The sequence below is a fragment of the Rhopilema esculentum genome, chromosome 21 (genome assembly GCF_057945365.1).
Source record: "Rhopilema esculentum isolate cy_ngs chromosome 21, ASM5794536v1, whole genome shotgun sequence".
NCBI classification, from domain to species: domain Eukaryota; kingdom Metazoa; phylum Cnidaria; class Scyphozoa; order Rhizostomeae; family Rhizostomatidae; genus Rhopilema; species Rhopilema esculentum.
The window spans coordinates 1235671-1252216 of record NC_142835.1 but is presented as its reverse complement, the minus strand read 5'-3'; the positions used below and the strand labels follow the sequence as shown (position 1 = coordinate 1252216).

At 38.5% G+C, this 16546-nt stretch overlaps 2 protein-coding genes across 2 annotated transcripts in view; one reads left to right on the top strand and one right to left on the bottom strand.

The window, feature by feature from the left end:
- The window catches only part of LOC135684591 (sortilin-related receptor), a 29764-nt gene extending 21996 nt beyond the window's left edge, over positions 1-7768 (top strand). The window contains exons 25-35 of the mRNA XM_065200222.2: positions 56-169; positions 494-652; positions 1456-1575; positions 2231-2374; positions 3465-3579; positions 3963-4147; positions 4531-4634; positions 5086-5205; positions 5524-5593; positions 6180-6416; positions 6964-7768. Of these exons, the coding sequence (XP_065056294.2) occupies positions 56-169; positions 494-652; positions 1456-1575; positions 2231-2374; positions 3465-3579; positions 3963-4147; positions 4531-4634; positions 5086-5205; positions 5524-5593; positions 6180-6416; positions 6964-7019 (1424 nt within the window). The 3' untranslated portion in view covers positions 7020-7768. The remainder of the gene's footprint in view (positions 1-55; positions 170-493; positions 653-1455; positions 1576-2230; positions 2375-3464; positions 3580-3962; positions 4148-4530; positions 4635-5085; positions 5206-5523; positions 5594-6179; positions 6417-6963) is intronic.
- On the bottom strand, positions 7540-15021 carry LOC135684588 (carboxylesterase 1C). Its single transcript, XM_065200219.2, has one exon. The coding sequence runs from the start codon at positions 13896-13898 to the stop codon at positions 12207-12209; it is 1692 nt and encodes a 563-aa protein (XP_065056291.2). The 5' UTR covers positions 13899-15021; the 3' UTR covers positions 7540-12206.
- Positions 15022-16546: the final 1525 nt, after the last annotated feature.

Genomic DNA, 16546 nt, shown 5'->3' with positions numbered 1-16546 from the left:
CTATTACCCCAGATTGCTGGTAGTACAATGCTTATATATGTTGCAATATTTTCAGCTCTTCATTGTCGGGCAGACCAATTCAAATGCAGATCAGTTGCCAAATGTATACTGTCCATGCAGAAATGTGACGGGAAAAATGATTGCGGTGATAACTCAGATGAAATGAATTGTAAGTTATTTTTAATGATGGATTTAGAGCTTGAAGAATAATGTGTTTGATAAATATCTAAATATCTTCTTGTCGAAGATAGGTATGAGAAAATAGAAATATTATGTAAGTTATTATGAAAGTGCCTTCAGTTTGTTTTATAAAGCTCCTTTGTGATTTTCAGCCCCACTTTCTATGCTATTGCCTGCTCTCTATACTCTTCCATCAAAGAAGTTTCTCCACTGCATTCGAACCGAGCCGAGCCGAGAACACGCATCGAACCGAGGCATGACATACTGAATGCAGAGGCGCATTTCTCATTCTTCATACATCTTTGCTTTGCAGGTTTGACAACTAAACGCCCTTGGATAATATCAACACGCTGCGAATTTCGTTGCTCCGATGGCAGCTGTATTCCACGGAGTTTCGTTTGTGATGGCAAAAGGGATTGTCTTTCGCCGCGAGAAAGCCCAGTCGGAGATGATGAGAAAATCTGCCCAACAAGTATGCTTTGGTTAACACCTTTGATCCTTTATTTTTCAAGAAGTCAAGCAAACATTTTTTCCATTGTATATTTACGCTTCTCAAGCCCCGCCTCAGTCTTTGTTATGGTAGCTACCTAAAGAGAATCGTTGCTTTAAAGATTTTCACCACCCCATTTCAGTCCATTTTCCTGGCGAAAATTAAGGTTAAAAAATTAAGGTTAAAGACATTGCTTTTCTAAATTGAGTGGATTTCATGCTATGCTCCCCATAGTGTTGTATACTTTTGTTGAAAAAGCGCTTACCACTTGCTTCACAAATTGTTTTTTGGTCATATGCAAATTAACAAGCAACTCCACAAAATGATCGTTTGTTTATTCATTTATTTGGTTTGCATGCTGAGGTATCGAAAGCTAAAATTGTTTAAGGGGGGAGGAGATAATAGAAAAATGACAGTTGATAACAAACCAATTGCAAAGGAACGGCAGTGAAATTCGCTTTGTGAACAAATGCAAAATGGATAGAGGATCTTAACAAGCTCTTTAGTTTGACAGATCTAAAAAGGCTCAGAGTTCGTTTGAAATTTGTGCGAGCGTGTATAATTACATGGAGTATTAGTTCATTTTGCTGTTTGTCTTGTAAATTACCAGGTTACGATTTGAATAACTACTTCTTGCAAGGTGGACGCTGAATAAACGTGTTTGTAAGAAGTAAAATGTCGAGATTTTAATAAATTGACACTAGGCTTGTGAAAATTCTGTAACTTTTTATTTTTAGATCTTGTTTTGCCATTTTATCAATATGTTATCTTCCCTCTCAATGAAGCTGCTCCATTTGTCTGCCCTGGTGAGTTCAGATGCAAGTCGTACCCGACTTGTGTGCCTTTAGGCTCTGTCTGCGATGGTTTCAACGACTGCACTGATGCCAGCGATGAAATGAATTGTCGTAAGTCTGTTCAATGCCTTGTTCACTTATATACTTGTTACATCTGTCTGCATACAGCGTCATACTCTTCGTCCATTTACATCTTTTTTACAACTGTGCAAGAAATGAATTCATAAGCAGATTGAGAGAAGCAGCCTTTTAATGAATTTTTTTACTTCGCAAGCTGGCTTATTGATGGATTCATTTTCACCACTTAGTCTTCTTACATATTGTCGTTATTTTTGCTATCTAATTTGGTCCTATTTTTAGGTTTTAATTATTATAGAAATTATCACTTAAAGTAGGCATGTGCATTAGTAGCTAAAGAGCAGAGCAAAGATAAAAGCAAATTCAAGCTAACAATAGAGAAAATTTGTTTTTAAAGAAGAAATAACTTATTTATACCAATAATTTATGAAAATTACACGGAATAATTGGCTAAAGATACATATATGGAGATCATACAGTGTCTACATTAGTTCCTTTTCGATATTTTCAATGCAACACGTTCAGGCTTTTCCTAGACATACCACAAGACACAACCGATATACCTAAATTGCAATTATTCTATCAATTCCGCAGGTCAGTTTTTGTATACTACACTTATACGTGTATTTTTGGCTAATTGTTTATGCACCCCGGTCGTTCATCGTATCTCGTTTCTGTTGCTTTTCAGCCACCGGAAAGCCTGACTTCTCATGTTACGATTTCCCATTCGGCTTCAACTGCACGAATGGCGAAGTGTGCTTGTCTGCGGATATGAGATGCGATGGTAGACTAGCTTGCTCAGACCGTTCTGATGAGAATAAGACCATATGTGGTAAGTCGCTAATGCAACAACAAAGTTCCAAAGCGTATTATCAAATTCTAAAGCCTATCTCTGATCTATAAAAAAGACTGGATCGTGCTTCTATTGTAACAAGTGTGTCGCCATCCGAGAAGATGGCCCCAGGGCAGCCCATGTGAGTGGAGGACCTTCACTCACACGTCACGCTTCTGTGGCCTTTTTGCTTGTCAGTGCTCATAGCATTGCAGCTCTTGTGTTTCCATATCATTCAATTATTGCTTTTGAGGAATGGCTTCCTTCAAGTATTGCTTTTGGGACCCTCTTTCTTTTAAAATTGATCGGCTTCAAACTTTGGTGTTTCAAGACAATAGGAGGCTCGATCCAGAATTTTTATAGCGCATTGGTTATCATTCCCAAATGGTGGAACTGCGCAGCAGCAAACTCTCTTCTTGTACGTTACTCTGTTGTATTTTATGCGATTATCTGTGAAACTTGAAATTGCCACTAAGGACTGTGGGGGTTTATAAACTAGATCTTGGAGGTCATGGAGCACTACCCAACATGCCTATCAAGAGCAATCTTCTTTACCTAAAGCGTTCAATGCTTGCTCAATATGTTCGGTAATGAAGACAATGTTTTCTCAATCTGTATACAAAACAGTCTCTTTAGTAATATTGTTTTGCAAAGACGCTGGATCGTTGAATGTTTCTGAAAAAAGAGTAGTGCAACAACAGTAGATCATTGTTGCTGTGCATCAAACCAGCTGCAGGAGATTTCGCTTCTAGACGACCATTTATAAATGCAATCCTTGACAAAAGTCCTTGGAACACCCTGCGGTCAATGAAAGATTTTGATGAAATAAAGTTTCCAACCTTGAGATACAGAAATATCCCCCTCCCCCTAAAACTATGTTTGTTGAAAGCCTATTACTTACCCTTGCTGAAAAAATGACATTAGATGAATTTCAAGCTTTGAAACTGTTGTTATTCAACATTTTTTCAAGGGGGAGAGTGAGATGTTACTGAAGTTATGCGATATTTTAGTGACAAGAATTGTAGATGCAAAATGATTTAGCAATACTAAATGCAGGATAGGTAACCAAGAATACCGCTTGCTTCATCAGGTGCAGCTGTAAGAGCGGAAGGTTTAGTTGCGACAGCAGAAGCCGATCACGTGCATCTACAGTGGAAGGAGCTGAAGAAGATAAAAAATGTGAAGGGCTACACTCTCATTTATAGGTTTGTTCCTCAGCATTTTGTTGATTGCGATGCTTTGACAGTGATTATGTGATTATTCATTCTTTTCCTCAATTTCATGGTCACATTATCGCAGCATTAGGTTACAAGCCATCGAGTTGCATTATAAAGAAAACTTTTATATTCTCACGTTAAAAAGAGGTATAAACTTGTCAATCAGAGCCGTTTTTGATAATTTTAAAGGCCTCTCTGTCTATATGTAATTTATGTAGCAACTTCCAGTTTCGGGATATTGAAACGCGCAGAAATAGGAAAAAGAAAAGCCAATGTGTTTTTGCCCTTGGCAGCATGAGAATATTGAAAGTGTGGAATCCCCCTGTACCTGAAAGCGCCTGCCGATGACTTATTGTATGCTTTTTTCATAGAAATGACGAGAATCACCGAGGCAAACTTGCAGTTAACGTTGCCACTGGAACGTATGAATATAAACTAGCAAAGATGTTACACGGCTGCAGCAAGTATATGCTTGCACTTGGCGTTAGAATAAAGGGTTTGCCTGAGCGAAATTGGCTATACAGTGTTACTCGTGTGCTTACTCAGCCAAATGAAGGTATGTACTGATTCATCTGCATGCTCTAAGACCGAATAAGGGGGCTGGAAGGGAAGCAGGTTGCACACAGGACAAAGGTTTTTTATCAACCCTTGTTTCAGAAACAGCTGTAACACAGGCAGCTTACAGATTTATGGAGAAAACAGTAAAGAGGTTAAAGAAACAGAAAAGAGATTAATTTACGCTGCTAACTAAGTGCCTTGATAGAAAATTGAGGATTTTTCGAAAGAACGATTGCGATGTGATAGGATATAAAGTTGAATTAATATGAGCTAGCAGGTGAATAACAGAAACAGAAAGAGTATTTATTTGTCAGTGTTAAAATTAGACAGTATTTATAGACTGTTTAATTCTTCATATTTTGAACCAATACTTCTTTTCAGCTTTGGTGAAGCCAAGAAGTTTGAAATTTGAGCAAACACTACACGGGCATCTTGGCTTTTTATCTTGGACAGAAGGAAAGTATTGCAAACCGGAAGAACGAGAGGTACGACTTCATCTGGTTGCAATTAAATGTGAGACTCTGATTCGATGAAAGAAACTTCAAATGTACGGCATTATTATATAACAAAGTAACGGTCATGTCAGCAACTTGGCGGACATGAATAATCCGGAGAGGTACCATGTTTTGCTTGATGTCATATTTCTAGGAGAGCGTTCCCTGACCCTAGGCGACCTGTGACTCGTTGATGCAGTCAAAAACTCCTCGACGTGTATGACACAAGATGCATCGGATTATCCGAACCGGATTCTTCACCTTCGCCAGCAACTTGAGTTTAGGCAACAGATTTCTTTCTCTTAGTAATTTTGACATTTCAACTCACAACCTTATAAGCTGCTGATGCATTAAACTGGCGGATGACGCTTTTAACAACCCCTTGTGGCAAATGCTTTAGGAAATTGAACTTTTTTGATAATCTTCATGCCTTCTTTTTCAGGTTCACTGTGAGTATACCAAGCCTAAGAGCACAGATACGGAACAAATTGTCTATCCTGTAGCCTCCGGAACATCAGTGCAGCTTAACAATTTAACAATTGGTGGTAATTATACATGCAGGGTAAGCGATGTTAATGTTTATAGGGCAACCAAATGATGCATACCCCTGCTTTTCTTACTAGTGTTCGGAATCGTAGTTCAATAGTAACCACTGCTGTGAAATTATGCATGCAAAAAGTAGTGAAGTTATGCATGCAAAATGTGAAAGTATTTCTAGAGAGATGTTTTGGCTCAGTTGGAATCTGAGTAGAGAAGTACCAGAATATAATATCAGCCATCCTACTTTCTTGACCAAATCTGCTTCCCGTTTTCTTCGCTGTTTAAAAGTGAGTAGATTTTATAGGATGGTTTTCCCATTTATTTTATTTACCTTTAACAGATTCGTGTGTGGATCTTGCTTAAAGACGAGAGGAAACTGCTGGATTCAGAAGCTATAACTTTTATTCCAGGTGCGTAGAAGGTTGACAGGCAGGGCTGAAAAGCTGATATGCCCTTCAGAGTATTTTGTTTTATTCAAATGATGAAAATTTTTTATTTTTTCGAATGGAAGTTTCATTTTAACACTGTTATCAGTCTTTTCTGTATTTGTATAAGTCGTCATCTTTTATTTTGTGATGACATCATAACAAGGACTGCTCTTGTAAAGCGAATGGCTGTTTATGTTTCATATTTTTTTATATCCTGAAAGGAGCCTTACATTTTGAAACAATATATATATTTGTGTAAATTTCATAAACAGCACATTTTTAGTACCAAGATATAGTGTTATTTCAATACACATAAAAGTCTTGCTACAACCACAAGCGACACAATAAAAACACATGAAACATGGTGTTCGTGATTGCTTTTCATGGCTTTATAGAAGTCCCCAGTTTTAGCATGGTACTTCTATTAATGTTCTGATGAAGGATTTAAGATTATGCTAGAATGGGAATGACCTTACTTAGGTCTTAATTAACTATAAATACTATTCGAATATTGGATATCCAATTTGTTGTTGTTATAATAGACATAATATAAGTATCAATATTCTAGAGGCCGGAGCCCAGCCTCAGCCACATAAAGCGGGCAAAAGCACATCTTCTTCGAGTACTAAAAGAACCCTTGTGTGGGCGATACCTGTTGGGCTGATGGTTCTGGTTCTATTCGTTGCATTCGTCGTCATGCTGGTCAAATACAGAAATTTACAGAGAAGTTTCATGGCTTTTGCCAACAGAGGCTACAATAGAGCGGATGATGACGACGATGAGGTTGCTGTCACTTTTCACCAAGGTCAGCTTTCAGAATTGCTTATCAGACCCGCTTATCAGACCCGTACTTTTAAATTTTTCATAGGATCCAACACCATGGAACTGCCCTGGGGAGATTTTTGACCGTACATACAACATCCTTAATGGCATGGCAGAGACTACTATTTGTAGTGAAAATTCTCTCCTTGATATTAAGTATTCTGTGAATTTTGAAACCTAGACGGTCACCCAGAAGTATTTTCTAAAAAGTCTATAATTTTGGCCAAGGCTACCTTAAGCGTTTGTTTTTTGGCTTTACTTGCACCTTTAAAGCCATTGCAACTCTGTATGATCTAAGTAATTACAATGATTTTCACGCTTAATCTGATAAACTGCCAATAGATTAGCTATTGGGTTTAGTTACTTGGGTATTGCGATAATGCGGCCTATTGAGATATCTTTAGCTAGCAATGAGACGAGAGGTTGCTCGCAGAAACATTAACAAAGATTTGGTTATTTATTGTTTTTGATAACAAACCACTGTAGTAGCTCCTAATGCACATACCTGATAATGGCATTTACTCTTCCAGGTGAAGATTCTGCAATGATTAATCGCTTCTCAGATGATGAGCCTCTTGTTAGCTGAATTCTGAATTCCAAGCACAACACAGGTGAAGCTCACTGAACTGAGTAAATCTAATTGCATGTTCCATCTTCGAACCTTCTACTTGAAGACATACTTCGTTTATTAAATTAGGCATTTGCACTCGTTGATCAATAAATGTTCACAATTTGTATGTAATGCGCAAACTGAAAGATAAATCGTTCTAGTTCGATATCAGTAAAAAGGGAAGCTTTGCTTTATTGGGCCTAGCTCCAGAGACCCTCTAATCAAGTAAATTTATTTCTTTTCTTGGAATGTGATTCACGTGTCACTTTTTGTTTCGTAGATCATCCCCACACACTAGATTTATACCGTAGTATTAATAACAGATATCTATTAAGTTTTCTAGGCACTTGTATACGTCTTTCAGATCCAGTTTTCTGAGAGAAAGGGCTGCCCTAGGATCGCAGCGACCTTCGTGATGAGTCAATACTTAGCTAACCTATACGTCTTGGTCTGTTTGGCTTCCTTCTGCTGATTGGCTGATTTTTTTCATCCCATAAGGTAATTCATATCCAAAAAGTGATGCGTGTTGATCAGCTTTTTTGTAGTGTTTGCTTGCTTGCTTGAGCGATTGGGAATTCTGATAATCATCTTTGATAAATCACTTTGCGTTTGATTATTAAGCCGATTTTTGCTGTAAAGATAGGATGTGGTATTTAAATTTGGTCAGTAAAGCCAGAACTGTAAGTATTGAGATTGTACCATTTGCTTCATATTTGATAAATGGGCGACTGAACAATTTTGTCATCGTCGTCTCTTGAGATTGCCATGTTTAATTTCATTGATTGGTTCGTTAAGCTGTGAATGGACGCTGAGAGCGACAGCCTTCCACTATATGCGTTAAAGACCCCGTTTACACTATGCCGGATAGAATTTATCCGCATAAAACTTTTTCGGATTGATTTGCGTTTACACTGTGCCGCACAAATTTTATCCACTTTGCCATCCCGTTCACACTGTGCCGGATAACTGCAGTCACATGAGCTAAATCATGCACAGAACGCCCAAAATGAAGTCTTCTCTGGGCAACAAAATAAGAACAAAATTCCCGCCAACGAAAAAAGACTTCATTCTCTCTTCAGAATCATCTGCTCCTCTTTTAGACCAAATCCAAAGATATTTTCAATACAAATTAGGCCTAGTTTGTTTTAATAGTTTGTTCTTGAAATAAAATGACACTGAACTAGCAACGAAAGTAGGGAAAGCTGAGAAAGATGCCAATTTTACGTGGACTGCCAAGATACTGCACTTTTAACACGAGTATTTATCGACAACAAGGCAGCCAAGATGGCGAAAGGTCTTGATTGGGAAACATAAAAAAATAAATTGGATGAAATAGCCAATCGCTTTCGAGTAAGATACGATGTGGATAAAATTTATCCGGATAAAAGCGTTTACACTGTACCACATAGCTATCCGAAATAATTTAATCCACTTTCCTAGGTGAACTAATTTTGTTCGGATAGCCGCTCTCAAATTCGTGCGGATAGCGTGGGTCTAGTGTAAACGCGACGCCTACAGTAGAAACCCGCATAAAAGAACCTGTTTTTATAAGAACCTTGAGCCTGAAATTTAATCTTTTAAACCCCCTAAATAAGAACCCACAGGAGGCTGAAACTGGGAAGGTTCTTATATGCATAATAGCTTTTATGTCAATTTATCTAAAAATTCCAGATGAGAAAAGAAACATTCATAGGCGGTTGATTTACTGATCAATTTTTTCTAAAAATAAAGCCATATAAAGTTACTTTTCAAACTAAAGAATGTAAGGAAAACTACTTAATGGTTCTACTGCAATGCACTTGATAGACAAACTGAAATCGGCTTTTATTTCCTTTTTAACTCTGATCAGGTAATTGTAAGTTCCAACCAGTCTGTAGTCTACAGGTAACTCCAGGCCCTTTCCAGCTCCTGCATCATACTTGCTTCCCATACATATCTCACCATAATCCTTCAGAACGTTGCAAAAAATCTTTGAAAATTCAATTGATACATGACCAACCATTTTGCCATTTTCTTTCCAAACCGACACTGTACATTCATCATACCCATTGTCTTCTTCAGGTTCACACATCATTACTTCACCAACAAATACCTCTGTCTCCTTATAAGCATGGTATCCACGAATACTTGACTGTACAAACATCTCATACACCTGATGAAACGCCATTGAAAGATTATTTTCAAAATTAGATTAAGCTTTCAATTTTGGCTTTTCAATTTTGGCTTTTCATTTTTGGCCTAAAACCTCTTTCTGAAACAGAGGCAACCAAAATGCATAGCGTTCTTTAACGATTAACCATTGAACTCTTAACATATTAAACAAGTTCAATTCAAATTAAGTCAACTTGATTACTTGCGCCAAAGTCAGAAAATGAATAAAACATTGTTTAGCTGTGGCTTCAAGAAGCAAGTAGAAACAAGAACTGGGCGAACATATGATGTAACACGAAGCCAGGTACAGAATGTCAAACTCAAAACAAAGAATGTTCCTTGTGAATTCTGCACAGCAATTTTAACTGTTGAGCAGTACATAAACAAACACATTCAGTTCAAGCATTGATGTCACACCAACAATGTTGCCAATTTTGGAAACAGTTAAAGAACAGGACAGCGTTGGGGATGGTGTTGATTTGGTAAAAGATGATGCTTGTGTCAATGTTGAAAGTGATCCTGGTCTTGAAGTTGCAACAAAAAACTTTGAGAAAGTTACTTCAACAGTAGGAGTGGCAGGAGGGGTCAGTATCAAAGAAAGTCTTACACCATTGAATTTAAAATGCAAACATTAAAGCTACTGGACACACTCACTCAAACGAAGGTAACGAACAAATAGCATAAATGTGCAATGGAGCGAGGTATCCCTAACAAGTCAATGGTGATAAAGTGGAATAAGGAACGGAGCAAAATCTTTGCTTGGGCATAAAAAAATAAACAAAGAGAAAACAGTGGTAACATCAAGGTATCAAAACGAAGAGGGTTGCCATCCAAGAGGTCAAGCAGGAATGAACATTTTCCGCTGGCAGCAAGATTAGTTGTCGAAGAATTTAAGCTCAGAAGAGCAAGAGGTGTTAAGGTTTCCAAACTTTGGTTCTGTAAGTCCAAGATTAGCCAGAAGTATGGTGAAAAGGAAGCCATGAGTTTCAAAGCAAGTGGAAACTGGTTCCAAAGATTTAAACAACGTCATAAAATCTCACTAAGACGAAAAACTAATAAAAAGAAAGATTCTGCTGATGATGGTAGAAGTGATAGAAGTCATAGGAATCTAAGAACAGCTGTCCAGAGCAAAAGAAGGAGGTGGTAGCTTTGATGAAAAATATGGCAGATGGCTTCCAGAAAACCGATTCAATGTTGATCAGGCTCCTTTACCATTCGTTGTTGGGCAAGATACAACTTATGCTACAACTGGTTCTGAACAAGTATGGGTGTCCCAGCCATCAAGTGGCTTAGGAAATCATCAGGCTACCTTACAGCTATGTAAAAGTGCATCAGGGCAACAGACTGTGAAGCCATCAATCATTTTTAGAGGAAAAAGGAACATTAAGGATGACGAAAAATCAGAATATGACAACATAGTAGATGCCTACTTTCAAAAGCGTGCCTGTTTGGATGAAGAGGTGAACAAGAGATGGCTCAGGAATACTCTTGCTTCTGGAGTGAAAGAAAAGAGGAAAGAAAATGTGCTGTTTGCTGATAATGTCAGCTTTCAACTTGCTGAAACTTTCCATAAAGAATGCAGAGAAAAAATCAATACAATCGATACCTTCTCCCTGCCAATTATACAGACAAAGTCCAACCTATGGATACAGGTTTTGGCAAAACATTAAAGGAAAAGATTGGAGAAAGTATGGAGAGATGGCCAGAGGAGGATGATAATATAAACAAATGGCATGGAGAAAATGGCGCCAGGGAAAGGAGAGAACTGATGACCAAATGGGTGGGAGAGGCATGGGAAGAGTTAAAGTCAAGAGAACATTTTATTTTTAGGCTGTTTCGGAAAACTGGCTGTCTTATGACAGCAGACAAATCAGAAGATGTACAAATCAACCCCCAGGGGCTAGAAAATTGCATTTTTTAAACAGCCTACAGCATGACAATGTTTGAATCAAAAATTCCATAATCATTTTTTATTTTAGGAAACGATATAGCTCATTGCCCTTCCTAGTCATTTTTAAACTAGTTGTGTTATGGTACATAAACGTAAAGTTAGAGGAATGTACAGGCCATGCGCACATTTTCATGCCAGAAAATCTGACCAGACTCATTCATTGGTACAAAAGCATGAATGATTTTTGGACAGGTATTCTTATACCCTATTCACATTGGCAAATCAAACCATCTAAAAATAAAATAGATTATGGTATGTTGCATTGAAATTGGTTGAAATTTAACATGAAAAATAAAGCTGGTTTAACTTTGTCAGTGAGAGTTCTTGCTGTGGAAAACAGTGTTAATGTGTGCAAGGCTTGTCTTATATAAGAACCTTTTTAAGAAAAATAGCCTGTTAATTAAGACGAGGGGCACTTCACTCTTGCAAATAGCGCACGAGATTTTCTGGGGATTTTCATAAAAAACAATAGGATTTTCACAAAAAGTGCACGAGATTTTCTGGAGTCCCCTCCCCCGTGCCCGCCCTTGGCTTCGTGCCTGTTTGCAACCGCTTAACACGTTTTACTATTTTCATGCATACCATAATAAGAATGGGATTGATAAATGTAACATAATGTGTGCAGGAAATTTTTTGCCAAGGTCTTTTTTTGATAAAAACATTCAAGAAAAAATCCAACGCACTAAAGATTTCCCAAAAATTTTCGAGAATGATCCTAAGAATTGCAACACTGCCTCCAAGCCGTGACCTGATATATCCCCACGGATATCTACAAACATAAGTTCAATAATTGACATAGCAACCAAGCTAAAGCTAAAGGCATATGTAAGGGATTACTAGGCACAGTTACAGAATCATATACTACATTTATTCTCACTTTTGGCTAAAATTTTCCTTTAGCTCTCATGGCTTATTCTTTGCATTAGGCCAGTTCTTTGAATTATGATCGCAAAGCGTACCGGTTGCGAATTCCGAACATGGGTGTAACGTGGACCAGATTTTCAATGGAAGAGAGGTGGATCTAAAATCTTCTTAAACGGCAAAATATGTTTCGAGCAGGATTATAGAAAAAATTGGTTGAACAAAAAGCATAAAAGCAACAACGACAAGAGTCCTTCGACTGCCTTTGACGAAGCTTTGGCTTTGTCCTCACATTTTTGAGGCTTTGTCCCAGCCATAATCTGTGGCACAACTTTGTTCCAGAAAGCCATTCTGTCAGGCCATAGTTGACTTTCTATAGTCAAAGGGTTTTTTATGTTTAAGTAATTCCTCGTGTCCGAACGGTACTTGGGCCAACCTTTGCCTGGAAACCCGTGTTTTGCAAAAGACACCCACATCTCCATGCATTGAACACTTACGTTACGGTCGATAGCTGTGTAGTTTTTCTGATACAACCATCCAGATCCTACAGTCGCATAGCCAAAGACATACGGTCTTTCGAATCCATGGGCTACTTTTTGTTGGGGGAATACCAAGTTTTCTGGCAAATGAGAAAATAAATACATGTAAACAGCGTTCCCCGATCTAAACCACGAGTCTGCAAAGTTTATAGTATCAACATAAAAGGCGGAATCACCATAAATGTCAGAGGTGCTGTCGAACCATTTTAGGGCCAGGTTACCCGCAAGGTATCTCGTATACTCGTGGATAACGGTCGTCTCCAAGATTCTATTTTCATTACCAAAGATACGTTTTAATAAGAATTTAACAGTTTGCTCGTAAGACTGTTTGCTGCAACTCCGTGGATCCCCAGCAAAATATGTCCCTTCGTCCTTTGTAAACCCAACCATAAGTGGTACATGGGACTTGGGTAAGGTATTTTTTGCAACCTGTTTTAAAGGAAGCTCTGTCAGGAAATGGCCATCTACAACCGGTGATGTAAGAAGCGTCGTGTTTGCCACCAGCTCTTGTTTCAGTATTATTTCTCTGGTTGTCTTACCTTTGAGACAGGTTACCAACTTTTCAACGTCGTTACATTGCAGCAACCTGCCAAAATGTCTTGCTATTTTGTCGTTCGTAACCTTTTTTACGGCCCAGAAATTACTTGCAACTCCACTCTGGGCGATAGCTCGAGCAAACAGACCCTCATCTTTTATCATAGGCGATAGTGTGAGCAATGAGACACTCGTCCCCCCAGCGCTTACTCCAAATATCGTAACTTTTGTTGGGTTGCCATCAAAGTTAGCAATGTGTTTCTTAACCCATCTCAACGCTTCAATTTGATCCAACATGCCAAAGTTTCCTTTCATGTCCGTATTTGGAATGTTAAAGAAGCCGAGAACACCAAGTCGATACTGGATCGTTACGACAATGACACCATTACGCGCAGCTAATGTTTCCCCGTCGTAATCACTTGCACTGCCGTAAATATAACTTCCTCCATGAATCCAAACCATAACTGCTAGTTTTCCGTTTCTTTTTGCGGGCCGATAGATATTTAGATAAAGACAGTCTTCGTTCAATACAAGTCTGCTTGACGAATATTCTCTTTGTGGACACACATTGCCAAACCGAGTAGCATTTCTAAAACCACTCCATCTTGCAGGTTTTGGCGGCTTGAAGCGTAGATCACCGGTTGGTGCCTCGGCAAATGGAATCCCTTTGAAAATCTCAGCATTGTTGTTCCTTGTGCCTTGCACAATACCAAGGCCTGTGACGGAGACATTGACAAACAAACTTGCAGAGGCGACGCTGAAATTTGCCATCACGGCCACTATTGTGATGGATATTCCAAATGACTTAACGTTATCCATTTTTCAAGGCACCTACGACGAATGATCAACTAAACCCCAAAGCAGCGTGCGTGATCCAGGATAGAGGCCAGTTGGACAGGGGGGTGTGTTGTTAAAGACTCATTGCTAACAATGGGCTTTTGCTAACGTGGCGACGATCCAAACAATGGCAGTAAATTGTCTTCAATGGCAGTAAATTGATTTCAGACTGTCTAAAAATGCATTATGGGATGCTTGGGTAGCGCAATGGCTCGAGTGTTAGCAATGAGTCTTTAAGCAACTAGTCTTGTATGTCGTGCATCATCGTGACATCTCTATTTTTGTTGTTATTAGTTAACTGGACAGATATAGGGGAAGAGAAGCAGGGGAATGCAGAGAATACTGTGGATGAATAGCCTAGCTGGATGGATCCAAACAAATGGTATAACAATCAAGGAGATGGATCTAATACACATGACTAAGAACAGAGAGTTGTGGCAAAGCATGATCGCCAAAGCCTCATGATATGGCACCAAAGAGAGTATCGTAACAGTCCGAACAAATCAACAAAGTGTGTTGCAGTAAGGCAATCAACAATCAATACAACATTTTGTATTTTATCATTTTATGAGTAAAAATATATGGTATACATTACACGCTCATTTCAAACACACTCTGACTTCATTAAACCATAAGCAATTAGTTTTTAGTTATCGGTCCCTTTAGAAAATATAATTACAAAAGATACGTGTAAACGTTCCAAGTCAATTAACCAACCGGGAAATACAAAAGATATTACCAACAATAAATGTGTTAACGATTAAACCTATGTAGATCTATTACGAGACAAAATAAATAGTGAGAATTCTGAAAACACGACCTTGATTAATAACACGCTGGTTAATTATGCAAGTATACCGTGGGAAAGGCGTTTGCGCAGCAAACTTCCTGCTTTCCGCGACAGAGAGAGACAGAGTACATTTGTTTTTTTTGTGTCATTAGGGTTGTTACCCTGGAGAGACTCTCCCCTTTCCTCTTCCGTTCTCCTTCGCAATAAATGGATAGAAAGAGACTTGTAGCAAGTCCAGTCGGATCAGATTTTGTGTTGCGCACGCGCTTTGTTTGCAAAAATAGTCACATGACTGATCCGCGATGGATCGAAACCACAGACGGATGAAAAAAGTTGACATCATTTCAACTTTTTTAGCACTTGCGTCATGAGGCAAGGATCCCGTGGAGATAAATGTCAACGTGCCAATCTGAAACGATCCGCGGATCGCACGGAACTGATCAGAACAACACGATCCGCGGATCATTTCCCGGAGTGGGTTGTCGTCGAATCAAGTCGTTGTTTTCTAATTGCTGGTTGCCGCTAATTCATACGATAGCTATAGACCTCGTTTTGGAAATTTCTCCAAATTTAATTATACGATTTTTTAAGCTCAGATTTGGTTTTATCACAATAGATTTAGGCTGGATACAATTTTTAATTTTTTTTGTGCTTGTAATTTAGATTTTATGGAAAAAGGAAGTTTGAAAACTTGCAAGGGATTTGACCGCAAAAATTATTCCGGGTGAAACTTTACCCCCCTAGTCGCCAATCACTGTCAAATCTCTTATAAAAATTTTATCTTTATGTCGTCATAAAATCAATAGAACCTAACTTCGAATATCTAGGGCCACCTAATTTCCACCTAAAGTTTGGGGTTTAGGGAAGGGTTAAAGTTTATTGAAAAACTCTCAATGTTGATCCTGGAGGTAATGGAAGGTACTGGGATTTCTGCTCTCTCCGCTCGCAGGGGGGGGGGCCTGGTCTTTCGGTGTTGCTTCAAGGCCTCCGAAGCCTCACGGGGGTCCTGTCAGAAAAATTTCAATGTGCTGAACTATTTTAATTAATGAGGGTATTTATCGATTTTAATCAATATTTATTTTACACGAGATACCTTACAGCAAAAAATAACTATTTACAATATTTGTTTAGAATAATAAGAGAAAAAAGATTAAATAAAAATAAAAATAGATAAAATAAAATAATGAGAATTTCTGCTTTACCAAGGGGTCGTGTTTGGGTCCTGTGGAAGGTTCAACCCTGGTCAAAACAACTGAATTTTAGTTTAACCCAACCTCAATTATCCATCAGCAAAAGCACTAGAGATAGGATGAAGAAGTAAAACGGCGGAAGCATTCTGTTTTTGGAAACCAAAGCATAAAAGCTCGGTCTCATTTTTCTTGTAGGTTCTGAACATGCCTGGGCACCGAGTGTTAAAAACGGAAGTGGAAGATACTGTTTCTCTGAAGCGCCTTTTCATGTAAATATAAATCCTTTTATTCAAGCTTCTGTCGTAGCTTAAAGGCATTGAGTCATGGTAAATAGGCCTTCTCTATAGGGGGTCATTTGGAATCGGGGTGATCGCTGCTGTTTCATGTGATACTTGCATCCGTTGTTGACAACTTGCTATTGATGGAAATTGTTTTGTCAATCAGTACGAGGTGAGTTCATGTGACCAGTTCCAGGTCAACCAATAGCATGGCAGTCATGAAAATCATGACTCAGCGGATTTTGGCACTTAGGGTATACCCAATCCATTTTATCATGACTCAATGCCTTTAAGTCAAAATTATCAATATCGATCAGGAATTTAGCAACTTTGCAACCTCGTATGGAGGTCAATAGCATCTTATTTGTAGTA